The following is a 17,307-nucleotide window of genomic DNA, read 5'->3' on the forward strand; positions in this document are numbered from 1 at the left end:
CTTACCTCATAGTCAACGACCCTTTGGCCCCATACTGTACCCTAGGAAGATACACTCTCTGCTTTTGGAACCCCACTTGGTCATGTCTCTAGACATGCATAACAATCACATCCAAATGTTCTATAGTATGACACTGAAGGATTGTTACCCGGATATGCTTGTTAAGTCGTCCCCTTCATGCCTTGGTGTAAATCCTATTGAGAGTACGTGCACCGCTTTTGATTGCCTTGGCCCAAAAGATATTTGGCAATCCTTACCCTTTAACATACTTCAAACCATTTCCATAATGGTGCGGTTCTTTCATTCCATCAAACTATTTTACCGAGGAGTATGAGCAGTGACATTTGATTCCATACCTCATGCTCCTTTTTGCCACCATAGCCCAATGTCAATTCTCAACCGGTCTGTCTGATACTCCTTTAACTTCTTTCCTATCCCATTTTCTATCCTTATGCCATACTATAAACTTTCCAAATGTATCAACCTTATCGCAAATAAAATACACCCATATCTTCCTCCTATAGTCATTAATCTAGTAACATCAAATAGGAAGAACCACCCTTAATGTCGCGGTAGGCATCTTACCACAAAGATCATCTCGTATATAGCTCTACGGAGACTTAACCCTATTGATGCTCTCTTGGAGAAACGGCTATTGATGCTGCCTGCCTGCCCAATCATATAACCCTATTGATGCTCTCTTGGAGAAACGGCTATTGATGCTGCCTGCCCAATCATATAAGCTTCACATGTATTTTACACTTCTAAAAATGCTGATAGATATGCCATGATGCTAGACTTTTATAAATGTTTAACAACTGCAGTTAGGATGCCCTAACTTGTCCTACAGGTGCTTCACACTCTTCTTACCTTTTTGTAGAGGGAGCTTTATCTATTGTAAGATGACATTGTATCACATGAAGCTGCCTTACTCTGCTTAACACCAACTAGGGAAAGTCTATGACTTTATGTATATATTTGCTTAGGCTAGAAAGAGAGTGTAAGAGGATACAACATGCAATATATACAAGAGAACACTCAAGAAGTAGGATCTTTCTTAGCACAAAACTTCAAAACTCAATTGAACAATAACAGAGTTAGAGAAGAATAATGTATTACTAGAGTGAAGGGAGCTTCAATGGGACTGATTTGGAACTTCTAGGATGGAGGTTGTATGCTAGTAGATGCTAGGGAGTAAACCTACAATGATGACTAATGAACTGTGTGGAGAAGGGACTAGTCGTGTATCTTTATAGGCTTGTATACGTGGGGCATCCATGACATGACCACGTAGGTCCACAGTCATAGTCACTGCCACCGTCCGTGGTGTAGACTCGGCCCTTAAAGATATACTAGTTATTACACAGCAGTATCCCACCTCCCATAGCCATCCGGTCTCATCTTGGGCCCCGTAAATGTTATGATAGGGTGTCTAAGAGTAAAGTCTACCTACTCCAAGTGTAGAATGAGATAACAGTCCAGTTTAGTATGTAGCCTATTCTTTCACACTCTAGCTGTGTTGTACTCCTTCGTGTAGACAATGCTTGTTGTGAAGCTACAACTTCCCTAAACAAGAGGCACCACTGCCAAGAGTAGAACTAGTGCTCCAGTGGAGTAGAAGCATGCTATTAATCCATTGTTTGTTTTAGTGTGCCGCCCATGAGTTACAAAACTTGTGGTAGATTTAATGAGTGTTGAGATTTAAAGTTATTAGTGTCTTGGAAGTTCACTTCAGCAGCGAATTCCATGTCAGCAGTCCCACTATGGACACCATTGGAAGAAGAACCAGAAGAGATGTAATATTGCCTACAATTTGTCAGTAGAAAGGGAGCTGTTTTCTCCAACTAGATGCTGTAGTCAGGGATCAATGGGAGTCACGCTCTCTAGGGAAGGGCGAGGCAATGCTGAGGATGTGGTGCCAGCTGCCACCCAGTATCTCAGTGGGCCTACACTGCTGAACTACTGTAAGCTACGAGAAAAACAGCAAAAACCTATGAGGTTGAGCTCCTGAACTTCCCAATTGACATAGAAACGTGTGGCCAACTGTTGTCCAAAGGTCACCGAGCTGTTCCAAATCAAGGGTTGCCAAAGAATCTCTTCCTCCATTCTCTCAAAGAGCTATGAAAAAGGGCTGGTTTGAGTTTGGACCAAGCTCTCAAGGCGAACCAGTAATTCGACTCATGAAGTTTGGTGGTGGAGAAGATCCATCTGACGCCAAGGGTCCAAGGTTAGTAGTAAAATGTGTTATGTGGCCCCCAGGCATGTTTTTCTGAGTACAACCTGCTAGGTGACCCCAGGAATGACTTCCAAGACTCCTGTGGGTGATTCATTAGCTTATGCGGGTGGTACAGGCAACCTGAAAAGATTTGCAGCAGCCATTGAGATCTACTGCTTGGCCTCGCACGAGGGTTTAACTGGGCAAAGTCCTGTACAGGGCCTAAATTTGACGGGTGTTTTACCTGTCAAAGGCGATTTTGCCTGTCAAAAAAGGTTTTTAAAAAAAATTATGTCAAAAAACATGCAATGGCTTAGAATTAACTTTTCACTCTGAAATACAGTAATTTCAAATGCCTTTCAAATGACATGTCATTTTTTAAACAGTGCTTTTCATTTTTTTGATATATATATATATTAATATATATATATATATATTAATATGTATATATATAAAATAAAATACACATTGCACAATGTGCAATCACTGCAATGTGTATTATATATATATATATATATATTATTAATATATATATATATAATTTCAAAATTTGGGGCGAATCGATAATTGCAATTTGCAATTTGCTTAGTGCTAATAGCTATTTAAGTTGGTAAGTAACTTACTAACTTGGTATTATGGTAATAGGTATTAAATACTATTAAATTAGTATTAATGGCTGATTATGGCTCACCGACTCTCACTTCACGGTTCAGGACCGTTCAGCGACTCACCGTCCGACGGGCCATCACCATGCATGAATCATGATGCACGTTGCAGGCTTGCAGCTGCCAGCTGGCAGCCAGCATGCTGCATGCAGGCTAAGTAACTAGAGACTAGAGTCTAACTACTAGTCTACTAGCACAGGTGAACCGTGACAGCCCACAGGAGCTCCGACTCCCGAGCACGCCTTCCCGGCCTTGGCTACCAGCCGGTCGCGACTCGCAGGCTGGCCGCTCTGCAGCCTGCAGCTCCAGCCTCGTTGCAACTTGCAAGTTTGCAAGTTTGCAACCAGTCGAGGCCCTGGGGGTCATCCGGTCTGGCCCCCGGCCTTGATCTGTCTGATTCTGGATTCCGCAGTGCGCACGGTGCACCCATCCGAACGGGAGTCGGGAACGGCTGGATCAATCATCGCCCAGTCTCCATGGTCATCGTAGATTCGTATGATTCGTGAATCGTATGATCTGATTCGTATCCTCCAACATCTGCTCTCGTAATTTTCGTAAAGTTGTATTATAATTTATGTATACATCGAGTCTCGACCTCTCTCTCTCTCTTCCCTACTTGCTTTTTCTGTAAATTTTGATTTGTTTATCAAGATTCAGGAGTGAATCAGGATTCAGGATAACTCTGCATTTGGTCTGTTCCAAGTTCCACCTTCTTTTCTGCATGATTTGGTTGCAACTTGCTGGCAGCCTGGAGGCTGGCACTCTCGTTTCCTCTTCCGGCCAGCAGCCAGTGGCCAGTGGCCACCTCTCAGGCTCGCCGCTCTCTATCCAGCTGTGTGTACAGGTAACAGTGACTCGTGAGTGTACTGTGTGAGGGACTCGGGAGTCGGGAGACGCCTGTGCATCTGCTAGACTGCTACGGGGCCACTCTGCAAATAATCTCCTCTCAGATATCTTTCAATGAAGATGGCATCATGGCACTGACAGTTGGCCGCTAGCATGTGTGGCTCCGACTATAAAAATGGCTTCACTTTGGGTGAGTTATACAGTTACCAGTATACTCACTTAGTCTGCATTGTTGATTCACTGGATAACATGTCACTTGTCCTAGCATCCGTTGGGAGCTCATCCTCTCAGCCTCTCAGCGCTTGTCTCAGGTATCTAGCTATTGCTTGATTATACTCTTTATAATATACGATTGAAGGTTTCAACTTTCTATAATCTTTGAATCCTAGTGAATCGATTTATATGGTTTGACATGTTAATTTGTACATACACAATTTGATCTAATGACCTTTCGCTTTTCTGATGATGTTTGGGATTCTGTATTTCCTTGAATCCATTTGACAGTTTCTACACATGTAAGCTACGAGAGTTTTTTAGGCATAACCCTGATGACTCATGAGTATCTTGCTTTTTTGATGGTCATGACTCGGTTACTCTGTTTTTTTAATGAGTTTTATAAGGAGTCTTTAAAGCACATTTTTTTGTGACAAATCTGGTCTGGTTCTATCAGGTTGCAACTTGCATCGATGTGCTCTGAAATTCAGGAATCAGGGTTACTCATTTTGGTTTTTTATTTTTACATCTTTGGATAGTACAACTAATTGTCCTATCAGTGCATGATGCATCAGTATATGGTCCTTACATCAGTTATTATTGTTATTTTTTGAGGATCTTAAAGGCATACACATTTCGTTAATTACTCAATGATGGGCATTGGGCAATGGGCATGATTTGCTGTTTTTTGAAAGCTGTGAATCTGGTTATAGATGGGCGACTATGACTAATGATGGGTATGATTCTTCATTCTTATAGATGGGCGAATTTGTATTGATGACTTATCTTGGAATTAATGTGTTAACATATGTAACCTAGAAAAAAAATTTGATTTACTGAACGACCGCTTCAGTTCGCAGATTAGACAAATGGATTGTTTACTTATAGCCATGTTGTTGATGTAATTTTGATCTAGCAATGGATTGTTTACTTATGACAAATGTTATAATATGTAGAGGTGGTTTTGTATTGTATGATTGTGTACAATTAAATGAAATTGCTCTCTATTTGTCTTTCTCTCTTAACTTACTTTTATGATTCTTGAATCTTGATTAGTGAGTTGTGATCATAGCTAGCTACTTCCGATCTTGGTGTGGAGGACGTGGATCTGCTGGCTACAATTTATTTCCAGGTTGGATTCTTATTTTGATTATTTTAACATTTTGTTAAGCTATCTTCAGCTATTGGGTCACGGGTGTCTCCCTTTTGTGTCTTGTTTTTGTTGTTATTTTGTTGTTTCCCTATTATAGTAGTATAACTGCCTTGTATAAATGAACATGCTTAACCGTTAAGGAGTATAACGGCCTTGTATAAATGAACGTGCTTAACCGTTAAGGTATGCAGCATGCTCTCTTTTCTTTATTCTCATGTGGCTTCCTTTTTTTATTTTATTCTTATATTTTCAGTGATGGTTGACCGTCCCAATCTAGTGCCTCATAGAGGGCGTGGCAAAAAGAAAAAGTCACAGCCTTCAATAGATTCTTTTTTGTCAAGACAGACCATTGCCAATGTAGAACATGAGAGTAGTGGTGGGAGCTCGAAAACTTGTAATGAGATTTCCCAAGAGTCTTCTTCCAATAAACCCAAAAGGAAGTGGAGGACTCAATGGACTCTACTACATCCTTGGGCATATTTATGCAAGTCTACATGTAATGAGGACCGCATAAAATGCACTTGGTGTGAAGAAGATGGAAGAGTGAATACTTTCACAATGGGTGGATCCCAAAGCATTCAACTTTCAGCCTTGAATGAGCATGCAAAATCTGCAGATCATAGGAGAGCTGCAAGTATTTATCATGCAAAGCTAAAGGCTATTGGTGGCAAAGGACCAATAGATGGGGGTATTGACACAATGGTGCATTCTGAACAGTTTAGAATAATCACTTGTATGAAGCTGGTACACTTTTGTGCATGCAATGATATTGCATTGGAGAAATATCCCACTCAATGTAAGTTACAAAGGGATCTTGGCACTCCTAATATGCCATCATCTGATGAGTATGGTGCATATACCAATCCCGTATCTGGAAGAGAGTTCTTGATGGCTTTAAGAGATTGTACTAGACAAGACTTGTATGCTGAAATTTGTGAAAGTCCATTTTTTTCAATCCTCATTGATGAAAGTACAGATAGAACCATGGAGAAGCATTTGATTATCTACATTTTGTACTTGCCTGGGAATGGCAAAGGAGAGCCCAATTGTAAATTTGTGAGATTGCTACCAGTTGATAATGGATCTGGGGAGGCAATCTACAATGCTGTCCATGCCATGCTCTTAGAGAGTAATCTGGATTTGAAGAAACTAGTTGCATTTGTAACGGATGGTGCCTCAGCAATGACAGGTCATAAGACAGGTGTAGTGGCACGGTTTCAAGCATCGGCTTCACGAATTATGGGCGTGCATTGTATTGCCCACCGTGAGGCACTTGCAGCAAAGGATGGTTTTGCATCGAATCCTCATGTGTTTGCTTTTGTTGATAAGGTTGCAAACAAGGTATATGCATGGCTAGGGAAATCAACAAATCGACATGTCGAACTTCGAAACTTGATGCATGAGTATCATATTGCAGACTTGAAAGTTTTACAAATCCATGCAATTCGATGGCTATCTAGAGGCCAAGTAATGGAAAGATTGGTTCCCTTAATGCCTGCTATTTTGGAGCAATGGAGAATGCATGAGAAAAAATTGTACAATTATGCCACAATCTTTCAAGTCCAGTTTATGATGCATTTGCTGGCTGATGTTTTGGTTGAATTGAATAAATTAAATGTAGAATTTCAGAGGGAGAACATGGATGTTACTATGATTGGAGTCTACTTGGATTTGACATTTGAGAAGCTCACTAAAAGGTATATATCTTATGAGGGCCAATTTGGTGCTGGTTCAAAACAACTTACAAAGTTTTTGAACATGGCAAAAGATGGGAATATGTTATATGTTGATTCTAATGGGTTTACTCATAAGCATGTGCTACACTTTGTGCCAGTTCCAAAATTAGCTCCAAAAAAGAAACGAGACAGAGCAGTAAGTGATTCAGAAGAGGAGGATGCAACTCTTGATCTCAATGTATTGCCTCATGATGCTGGAAGTGCAAGTGGTTCCCTCGCTGAATGTATTTGCATTGGAAGGACATTTGTACAAGATGTTTTGAATGCTCTAAATAATAGGTTTCTTGATCTTGGGGTTTTCAACTCGGTCAAGCTATTTAATCCCTCTGCCTATCCTTCAGATGTAATTGAAAGGGATAAAAGGACTGAAGAATGGTTAGAGAGGCTTATTGGCAAGCTTAATGTTGATGATTCAATAATTGACATTAGGAAATGTTTGGGTGAACGGGAGGATTTTGTTGGCATGCTGTACAGGGTTGCTAGGAGTAGAGGTATGCATGATGCTTGGGCAATCTGCAGCAACACAAAGACTTGGTGGGACACATTTCCAGGACTGATGCATTTATGGCAAGCAAGCATAGTAATTCCAGCGAGTACAGCATCATGTGAGCGAGGTTTCTCTCGACAAAATGACATAAAGAGTAGCTTGAGAAGTAGCATGTGTCTGGAGACGCTTGATGCATTGATGTTGTTATCACTTAATGCAAGTGATGCATCACAAGTTTGTTGGAAAGATGTTTTTGATATTTGGTTACAAGGAAAAAAGAGGAGGGCGATGCCATTAGAGTGATTTGTTCATTCAATAGTCAAAGGCCTAATTTTGGCAAGTTGGACATGCAAGGCATCTTGACTGGACATCATGTAGATTGATTGTTTAATTACATACAGTTTTTTAGTTTTTAAAAAAGCTTTTCATTTTGATAAATTGCTTGCCATTTGAATAACATGATTTTGAAAATTCATGTCATGTGAAAAGCAGTTTGAAAAAGTGTATGTCACTTGAAATTTTAAGTAACCCGTCAAATTTAGGCCCTGGTCCTGTAGTTTGTAAATGATCAAACCCCGCTTTGAAGCTGCAAGAAGCACGTGTATTGGAGCACACCCCATCGCTCTCTAGCTGGCTGTGTGGTGATGATTACCTAGGCTCTCATCGCCATAATGTGGTACATCACTTCCCACTAGTCCTAGACACAGTCGTTAGAGAATAGTGTAGTGGGAGACCTACATATTGAATGCACAAAAAGCTAGGAAATCTCTTAGATTGACAATCTGTCAGTCTGACAATCTAGGAAATCTGTCAGACTCACAATGGCACAGTTAATGATGACATACAGAAGAGTATAATTGTCAAAAATTCAACCGTGAAACAGTTCGATCCGTACAACCGATCGCATGTATGAGAAATTACTACCGAGGTTTTGATCGCTGATTGAAAATCCTACAATTGTTCTCTGCACAAACCAACTGTCATTATATGACTGATCGTGTACCAGCACGAGCAGTCTTGCTGTACGCCAAGAAGTCCAGTCTCGCCAGTTGTCTGATCGTTGATTGTGAGATCAATCATTGTCCAATCCTGCTAGTCATCCGATTGTCAATTGTTAAGATTAATCATGGTCCAGTCTTGCCAGTCATCCAATCACGATTGGTGAGATCAACTTTTATCTAGTCTAACTGTCAGAAAGTATAATTGCAAGGAGTTCAATTGCACGATCAAACTAGTCCAATCATCCAATTGGGACCTAGGGAGAAAATTTCCAGAGTTTTTTTTCATAGTTTTCCAGATCGGTGCAAGATCCAAGGACCTCCGGAAGACTAGTCATTTCTTAAAACACATAAAAACTTGAAAAATCCAAAAAAAAAAACGTGTAAAAATTTCAAAAACTTAAAACATAAAAAGAAAAATCGTAAAAAGGGTCCCAATAAGTGATTTGGCATTGGACCAAGTGCTTATGCATTTACGTTCAGGTTGAATCATTGCGATTTCATACTCAAACCCAACGTTTGAGCATGAAACATTATCATACACGCCGACGCTAGGGACTCAAGCAGGACCAAGAGTCAATCTAACCACCATAGTAGCACCATATTCCAATTCGAGAAGGAGATCAAACTAAGAATTCTTCAGAATGGACAAACCTAGACCATCAAGAATTCTTCACAATGGAGGAACCTAGACCAAGAATGGGTGGCACAAGCCCCATAGAGCTTCCGACAATAGGAATGGCTGAGTGAGAACTTGGAGCATTTAGAGGAGATAGGGAAGAAGCTGAAAGGCCCCAAGCCATAGGACCAACAAGCACTACTACATATTAGCCTAATACCGGGGCTTGTACCGGCGCTATTTAACGGGGTCTAAAAAATCCTCGTCATCGGTATAAGCGCCGGAACTGTAGCGTCGGTATAAGTGCCGGGTGTTAATACCGGCGCATATAACGGCGCCTATACAGACGCTCACCGGGGGTAATACCAACGTTTAAACCGGCATCTATGCCGGTTTATATACCGACGGATAAACCGGCGTCTATACCGAATTATATACCGAGGCGTAAACCGGCGTCTATACCAACGTATATACCGACTCTGATACCGGGGCATATACCGACGCTGTAGCAGAAATTTTTTTTTGGGCAGAATAGTGCTGCCTGGCTGTTGCCTAGCTGCCTGCAATGAGCAGGATCAACAACAGCAAACAGACAGCACCATTCTGTCTACAATAGAGCACAAAAACAACCGTGCTCGTTTGCATATTTTCCTGATCGACAAACAAGAAATTAAATTAAACATTAATACTCAAGAATGTTTTGATCATATTTCATTAGTTTGAAGGTCATCTTACATCATGGTAATGCCTCCCAATTGACGGTCTCTCCTTCTTCTTCAAGCATCTCAAATAAGGCCACAAGGCCATGTTTGTGAGCGTACTTCTCCTCTCGCCTACTTGGTGGGCGATTCATGGCCAAAAATCGTAAAAAGGGTCCCAATAAGTGATTTGGCATTGGACCAAGTGCTTATGCATTTACGTTCAGGTTGAATCATTGCGATTTCATACTCAAACCCAACGTTTGAGCATGAAACATTATCATACACGCCGACGCTAGGGACTCAAGCAGGACCAAGAGTCAATCTAACCACCATAGTAGCACCATATTCCAATTCGAGAAGGAGATCAAACTAAGAATTCTTCAGAATGGACAAACCTAGACCATCAAGAATTCTTCACAATGGAGGAACCTAGACCAAGAATGGGTGGCACAAGCCCCATAGAGCTTCCGACAATAGGAATGGCTGAGTGAGAACTTGGAGCATTTAGAGGAGATAGGGAAGAAGCTGAAAGGCCCCAAGCCATAGGACCAACAAGCTGGGAGAGGAGGAGTGTAAGAGGGGACAAATAGGAGCGACAGCTTTACATAGTGGATCTAGGGGGAAACTTTGTGATACAACGCTATGTTACCACAAAACTGCTAATGTTCTAGTATACATTAATGTAAATGGGATGCCCTTATAATGATGGACATTGCCAGCTTTACTTGGGAATGAACCAACAATCTTACACAACTTGATAGTGTTATTGACGTCACAGAGCGACCAGGAGTTCTATCTACACTTCCATGGAGCCATATATATTTTGTCTAGGAACCTTGAGAGTGTTATGTCACTAGCAATGGCAGCTGAAGTCGAAGGACCCCAAAGGGTGCAAGAGACTATAAGGGCTTAAATCAAGTCGATTGAAACTTAACCTCCTAGTGATATAGGTAACTTTTTCTTGAGGAGAAACACAAATAGCATGGGAGAAACAATGTAGCATGAGGATGCCCATGGCAACCTCTATAGTTTGATAAGTACACATAGAGATTTGGATGGATCATTAAGGTTCCCCGCAGCTCCCTCCATGGTCAAGAAATGTTACCATCCGGCCTTCAAAACAGACCTTATCCCACCAAGAAAAGATGAGCCAAAAATGGGAAAAAAGTCCTCACATGAAGCCATAATAGCACCAATCTAAGGCTTCAATGCAGGCCTTGAGCCTAGCCGCACCTTGTTATGGCTCACCCTAACCCTCCTTGAAACACATCCAAAAAGAGATTACGTGGTGAACCACAACTGTCGTGAGGATCTTTCCAATGGCTGAGCTCGTAACCCTTGAGGTATTCAAACTCTACAACTCCTTGAGAAGCAATTCCATCGCGTCTCCCATGAGCGTTGTCACACTGTCGCGTTGCACTACAGGTCCTCGTCCCTCCCTCCTCTCACCTCACTTCACTCACACACACTCGCTAGCATGCATTAGGGAGAGAGATTAGCAAGAGGATTAGCAAGAGCAAGACTCAATTGCACAATGGGAGAGTATGTTGTATTATGAGAGAAATGCACTTATATACATGGCCATAAGTGTTCACACTCACTTGAATTATGGCCGACCAGGCACTTTAGGCTCATAAGAGACCTAATGCTATTACAATGACTACTCTCATAATATATCCATGAAGTACATCACTTAGGACTTCATCTTAACTTGCTACCACACACTCTTAAAGCGGGAATTGCTATAAATACTCCGTCACACCATTACAGACGCCCGTCCAAGCTGTAGCTTTGGACACTATTGCTTCATATCTTGAATGCATGACCCTATGGTGTATCTACCATGACTCCTTGATGTAAGATAATGGCGGTAGCTCTTGTTAATCCTATAATTGCATTAATATTTTCCCCTTTCTTTGATGAGGATCGTGTCCGCATGATCACATTTGAAGACCTTTGTGTGTGGGGAGAATGAACAAGCTTGTCGATGGCTTTGATGTTGAATGACGTTCAATGGTCTTTGTTCCTCCGGAGGAAATAAGAAAAGCTAGTTAATGAATGAAGAGGTTAGTTGTGTATTGGGAATTCCTAACGGGGTGGGGGGTTTTTGCGAATGATTGCATTTTTATTTTTGTGTGAGCCCTTTCTTCTTTTTTTCCCCCCTTTTTTTGGCCCACTTTGTTTTTGGCCATCATTGGCAAAGTTACATGTGATTTTTGTTAGTGGGGATACTAAGAGATGTTAATAATGGGAGAGAAGAGAGAAGAATCCGGAGGAACGTAGACTTAATCATCAGAACGAGATGGTGATTCTTAGTTCCTCATTTGATTCATTGAAGCGACATTCATTATTTGAAGTAATTGGTTTGTGATGATGTCCCTTTGTGTGGCAGGATTCTTGTCAAATTTTATTGAGTAGGACCTGATCCTGTCTTCTTTTGCCCATGTGCTTTTTATGTTTTTATGCATAATTAAGTGCTCTTAGAAGTAGATTTTCATGAAGTACAAGAATTGAGTCATATAGACTCTTATTGAACTGCTCTGTGTTGAAGTAGCCACTTGTTGGTGAGGATTGAAAGAATTACGTCGACTTGCAAGGCTAATATAGATATATTCACACTAAGGATTAAAGATCATTAATTTGTGAAGATGGTGGAGTCATTTGGAGAGGTTTGTAATTTGAAGGAAAATTCTAGGTGATGGGTTTTAACATTGACCAGGCTTTCACCCACCATGGCCCCCCCATCTAGAGATGTACCAGGATGTTGTCGATGGTGAGGCTTTGGTGTAAATGTTCTCTAATGCATGAGTATGGATATGTACTCATGGAGCAGTAGGGAAGACTGCTCCATGAGTATGGATATATACTCATGGAGCAGTTATTGAAATGATGTCGAGGCAGTAGGGAAGACTGCTAATTGTGTGCTTGAACAGACGAGCACGAGAGTGGTTGAGTGATTTGCTTGCTGTTTCTTGGGCCTTCATTCTTGTCGAACTTCAGGTGAAGTTTTTTGGAGTTGAAGTCGGTGGTGAGTTTTTCTTCATAATGCTCGATTTTGGCAACCATATGATGGAATTACCATCATAGTATCCTTGTTGATGATGTACATGGACAGGCACCCATCTTTGACGAACATTGTAATTTGGTGGCCGTTGTGCTTGGTGGTGTTGAGGCTTTCTTCTTTGTGCAAGCTTAGGGGACTTTGTGATGCGTTTGGGGACGACCCAAGCTTTGGTATTTTTTTGGTAGTACCCTTGTGCTTGCAGCAGTGATGACGAGGCCTTTGAGCATGTGGTTGTCTCTTTTGATGAGGTTTGTCAATGGAGATGCATAGGATCCAGGGTCTTTTCTTTGAGTTCCCTGTTAGAGATAGATGGTTTGGCTGTGGGAACTTTTTTAGGAATAGATGTTGATTGCGAGGTCTTGGCATCGAAGAACTTCATAGGTGAGGATGGGGTTGAAGGAGTAGAGGCTTTATCGGAGTTGGTTGTTGACATAGATTATTGTAGGTCATTGTGTAGAGGGGCTTTTGTGGAAGAGGCTTATATCCTTTTGCGTTCAGCATCATATATATCCATTAAAGTTGGATCCACTTCCTAGTAGAGGGGCTTTTGTGGAAGAGGCTTATATCCTTTTGCGTTCAGCATCATATATATCCATTAAAGTTGGATCCACTTCCTAGTAGTATTGTCAACTTTTTATCGTTGACCATCATGATAACTCTATCGCTAGCAAAGCACAGTGGTGCTTGGGCAACAACAATCCATTGATGCCCCAAGATCATATCTGTTTCCAACACATACTTAACCACAAAAAACTTGCAAGTGACAGGGTTAGTTTCAATATACATATTGTATGTTCAAAGTACCCTATACATATTGTATGTTCAAAGTACCCTATACATGGCATGTTCAAGTCTTGTGTAAAGGTAATCCTTTCAGGATGTGCCGTGAGTGTTGGTTGACCTAATAAATCCCATAGCTCGAGGGTCATGAGATTGTGTTCTCGTGTTGGATAAAGTTGTGCTTGAGCTGTGGCGATTTTATTCGTAATTTTTAATCCAACTAGAATACTAGGGATCTTTTCAGTAAGATATGTTGGAAGTTCCAGCTCCTGCAAGGTTTCTTCCTCCCGTAATAGCAATTGTACATTGCCTGCAGGAGTGTTCAAGGTGACTGTTTACATGGATTCAGCTAGTGAATACAACGATTCACTTATCCAAGGTCCACCAAAGACGACATCATACTCAAGGGAATCTAGGGTAACATGAAATGTAAATTCCATATCGCCACCATCGATTGTTTGAGTAGTGTATCTAAAGGAACCTGGAACTTCAATGTTTTGTTTGTTGGTTCCTTTTGCAAGACTTTTGCTTGTCAGGGTGAGTTTAGGTTTTCCCAATGACACCCAAGTGTCTATTGTCATGATGTTATAACTTACTCTCGAGGGCTAATCAATGCGCGTTTGTGCTGAACATCATTGCTTGTAGGGAAATCCAACTATACCATGATAGAATCTTCAAAAGGAACCATGGGTTTCGGTTATTGTTTCAGTTTCAGATCCTGTGTCTGTTTCATATTCCCATTCACTTTCATCCTATGTTTGGGTCTCAGCTTTCTCAAGAGTACCCAATGCGTACAATGGCACACTTGGCCCTCTAACAATTCTTAATGAGGGCTGTTTGGAAACTTGCGAATCCCAGAGAGTCCTGTTTTATGTAGTTCGTTATGTCCTTGTATAACTCAGGTTAAGCCATTAAAGGTGCAAGTGTTGATATGATGCAGAGCATTCCTCTGAATGAGGTTTTGAGAGATTGTTTTAATCTTGTAAGGGAAATATCGAATTCTTCACGTGCTTTCTCAAGCCTATAGTTCGTATAGTCTGTTTCAAATGACTCTTCTGTAGAGAGTATGTCTTTCTCTTGAAAGGGAAAGCGGTACTCCTCTAGGCTTTGTATTTTGATTGCTGTTTTAGGTTTGGCATTATGAGGCTCAATCACAACCGGTGACCCTATAAGACATTCAACCAAGCTAAGCATGCTCTCATGAGCTTGCTTTTTGCGTTTCGCATATGTCATGTGATTATCATTATCCATTTGGGGTGGTTGGGTGGGTTCTAGTTTCTTGATTAGTCTATGTGGTGCACTGAGCAAAGAGTAAGAACTTGTTTCATACTCACTTAGTGATGTACTAGAACTTGTTTCATTCTTTGACTTTCTTTGGTTTGTCAATTTTTTAGTATGTTTACCCATGCGAGACGAGATCGAATTTTCTTTTAGGTTTTTGTATGGGTGTTGTGGTTTGTGTGGTGGTCTTTGAGGAGGTGGATGCTTCTGCATCATGTATAGCTTTTGGTTGCTTTATGTTTATGTCTCCTTTTGGGTTTATGTCCATCATAGACTCCTTTTCCCTATCTTTTAACTCGACCTTGGTTTCGATTGTTTTTTGTCCTTTGTTTTTCTTGGTTTTAGAAGATTTTGGTTTCTCTTTTGGGTTCTGTTTTAAAGCATGTTCTTCTACCCATGTTGAAGTATTGTCTTTTACGTTCTTTTTGACTATTTATCGTGCCTTAGCTTGTAAGCGTGTAAGCACATTCAAGGGTACCATGGACAATTGCCCGTTTTGTACATTTAAGATGTTAAGAGTTGTATTTTGTGAGACAAGTTGCATTGAAGCAACTCATCTCTTGGGCAACCTTGAAACATGTGATCAATGCCACATCGTTCATACATTGGACGTAAGGTGTTAGTGACTATGGGCATGGAAGTATTCCAAACTGTGCAGTCTGCCACCTTGTGAGTCTCGAGTTGTGAGTCCAAGACAATAGAAACACTGAAGTGCCTGATTAACTGCTTCCTGAGCATTTTCTATCCTTTGGATTGTTTCTGTTGTTTAGTGCACGGGAGGTGGAGGTTTTGAGTCCATTGTGGATGAAGCGAGACACCTTTTTAGTATCATGGTCAAAGGTTTTACAAGACACGCAATATAGAAGGATAGGTACCTTGTATGCATAATGAGGATTGGGATGGTCTAGTGATTGCATTCAACACGAGGCATTTCGCTTGTCACTTTTATAGGCATTAGGGATGTTTGGTTTTGAAGGTTTACATCCTCTCTTACAGATGTTGGCTGTAAGGTTTAAAACAAGGCTGCATAAAATTTTGGGAATGTCAATTCTGAGATTGATCTTTTTTTTTTGCCATTGCTTCACTTGGTTTAGATGAGGAACATCTCATAGCATGATCATCTTCTAGCATGTTGTTATCTAAATGTATTGCTTCTTTACAACATCGATCAAATGTTTCCGGATTGGATACAATGATCAAGTTGTGTAAGCTGTTATTCTTTAAGCCCATCATGAAACATCTCCTCAATTGAACATCGTTTAATTTTTCCCATGACTCACAACGTGAGTCCAAGAGTTTTATCCGAAAGATAGTCTCTAATGGATTCATTGGGTTGCTGCTCAATTGAATAGAGTTCTGTTAACTGCACTCCATCGATCACCTTGTCTGGAAAAGCCAAGTATAAAGGCTGATTTCAAGGTTTTGAAGTTGCTCTTGATCGCTCGCATTAATGCGATGAACCATCGACTAGCTTTTCCCTCTAAGCATAAGTTCAACGCATGTACCTTAGTGGGGCAGTTGGGATTTCCAAAGGCTTCACATCCCTATTCAAACATTTGAATGAATTGAACAGGGTCTGTTGTTCTGTCATATTTGCCCATAATTTTGAAAATTTGTACGACCATATTTTTGTATGAATCATTGAGGTCGTATGTGAGTACTCTTGTTGGGAGAGACTCGGTGAGTCCTTGGGCCACCCCCTTTTCTAGACTAGTTAGTATGTCCAAGGTGTGGCCATTCGGGAAAGGATTGGTATTTATAGGATTTGCGGGAATGTTAAGCAAGGGACCAAAGCCCGGTGGAATTGAAGTGACAGGGGATGTAAAACCCGATGACACGCTTGTTATAGGCATGGCCAATGGCATGGGGAGGTGAATTGGCGACATAGATCTCAATGGCTCGAAGATGACAGCCATTGGGTTTAGTCCTTGTGTGATCCCTGGCGTCAGAGTGCCTAGATGCTCCTTAATGAGCAATCGCAGTTTTGTTTTGTTTTTGTTTATTTTTGCTTTTTATACTTTCCCATAGCCCGTTACAACCTTAAGAGGCTTGGTGTACTCTTCGTTGGATCAAACGGGTGTCTGTTTGCTCTAATTAGCTTAGGCGCTATATGCACGTGAACAACCTCTAAGATATTTTTCTGGGAAGAGCGTTTTCTAGGAACTTCCCAGATAAAAGAGGAGATCCTAAAACCTATTCGCGCTCACTGTCTCAAGACGGAAAAAAAAAATTCAAAATTTTTTCCTTGTTTTACAGCACGTTTTTGAGGGTATTCCTAAAAGAATTTTGAAAAACTCTGTATGAGAGAGTTGTAGTATTTTTGGAGTACTACAACTTTGTTCCCCTGAGTCATCCGTGATTTTGTTATTTAGACCCTCCAAAAGTAGCCCAATATGGCTCGTCGTCCTTTTCACACTATTTTTTACGATTTTTCATGGTTTTTGGACTGTTTTTTGCCTCCATTTTTGGGTCAAATTTTGAGGCTACTGGTCGGAGGCCAAAATGATTGATTTTGACTTCGGACGACTATGTCCAAAGTCGAAGAGCTC

At 40.9% G+C, this 17,307-nt stretch overlaps 1 protein-coding gene across 1 annotated transcript; it reads left to right on the plus strand.

The window, feature by feature from the left end:
• Positions 1 to 5,650: 5,650 nt before the first annotated feature.
• Positions 5,651 to 7,618, plus strand: LOC147639481 (uncharacterized). The gene has a single exon (XM_086794301.1). It carries the CDS (start codon positions 5,651 to 5,653, stop codon positions 7,616 to 7,618), a length of 1,968 nt encoding a protein of 655 aa, XP_086650427.1.
• Positions 7,619 to 17,307: the final 9,689 nt, after the last annotated feature.

The sequence above is a fragment of the Cibotium barometz genome, chromosome 4, assembly GCF_041138505.1.
Source record: "Cibotium barometz isolate CiBa-2024 chromosome 4, ASM4113850v1, whole genome shotgun sequence".
NCBI lineage: Eukaryota > Viridiplantae > Streptophyta > Polypodiopsida > Cyatheales > Cibotiaceae > Cibotium > Cibotium barometz.

Coding starts and splice junctions, on each gene's coding strand:
- LOC147639481 (XM_086794301.1), top strand. CDS start 5,651: ATGGGTGGATCCCAAAGCATTCAACTTTCAGCCTTGAATGAGCATGCA.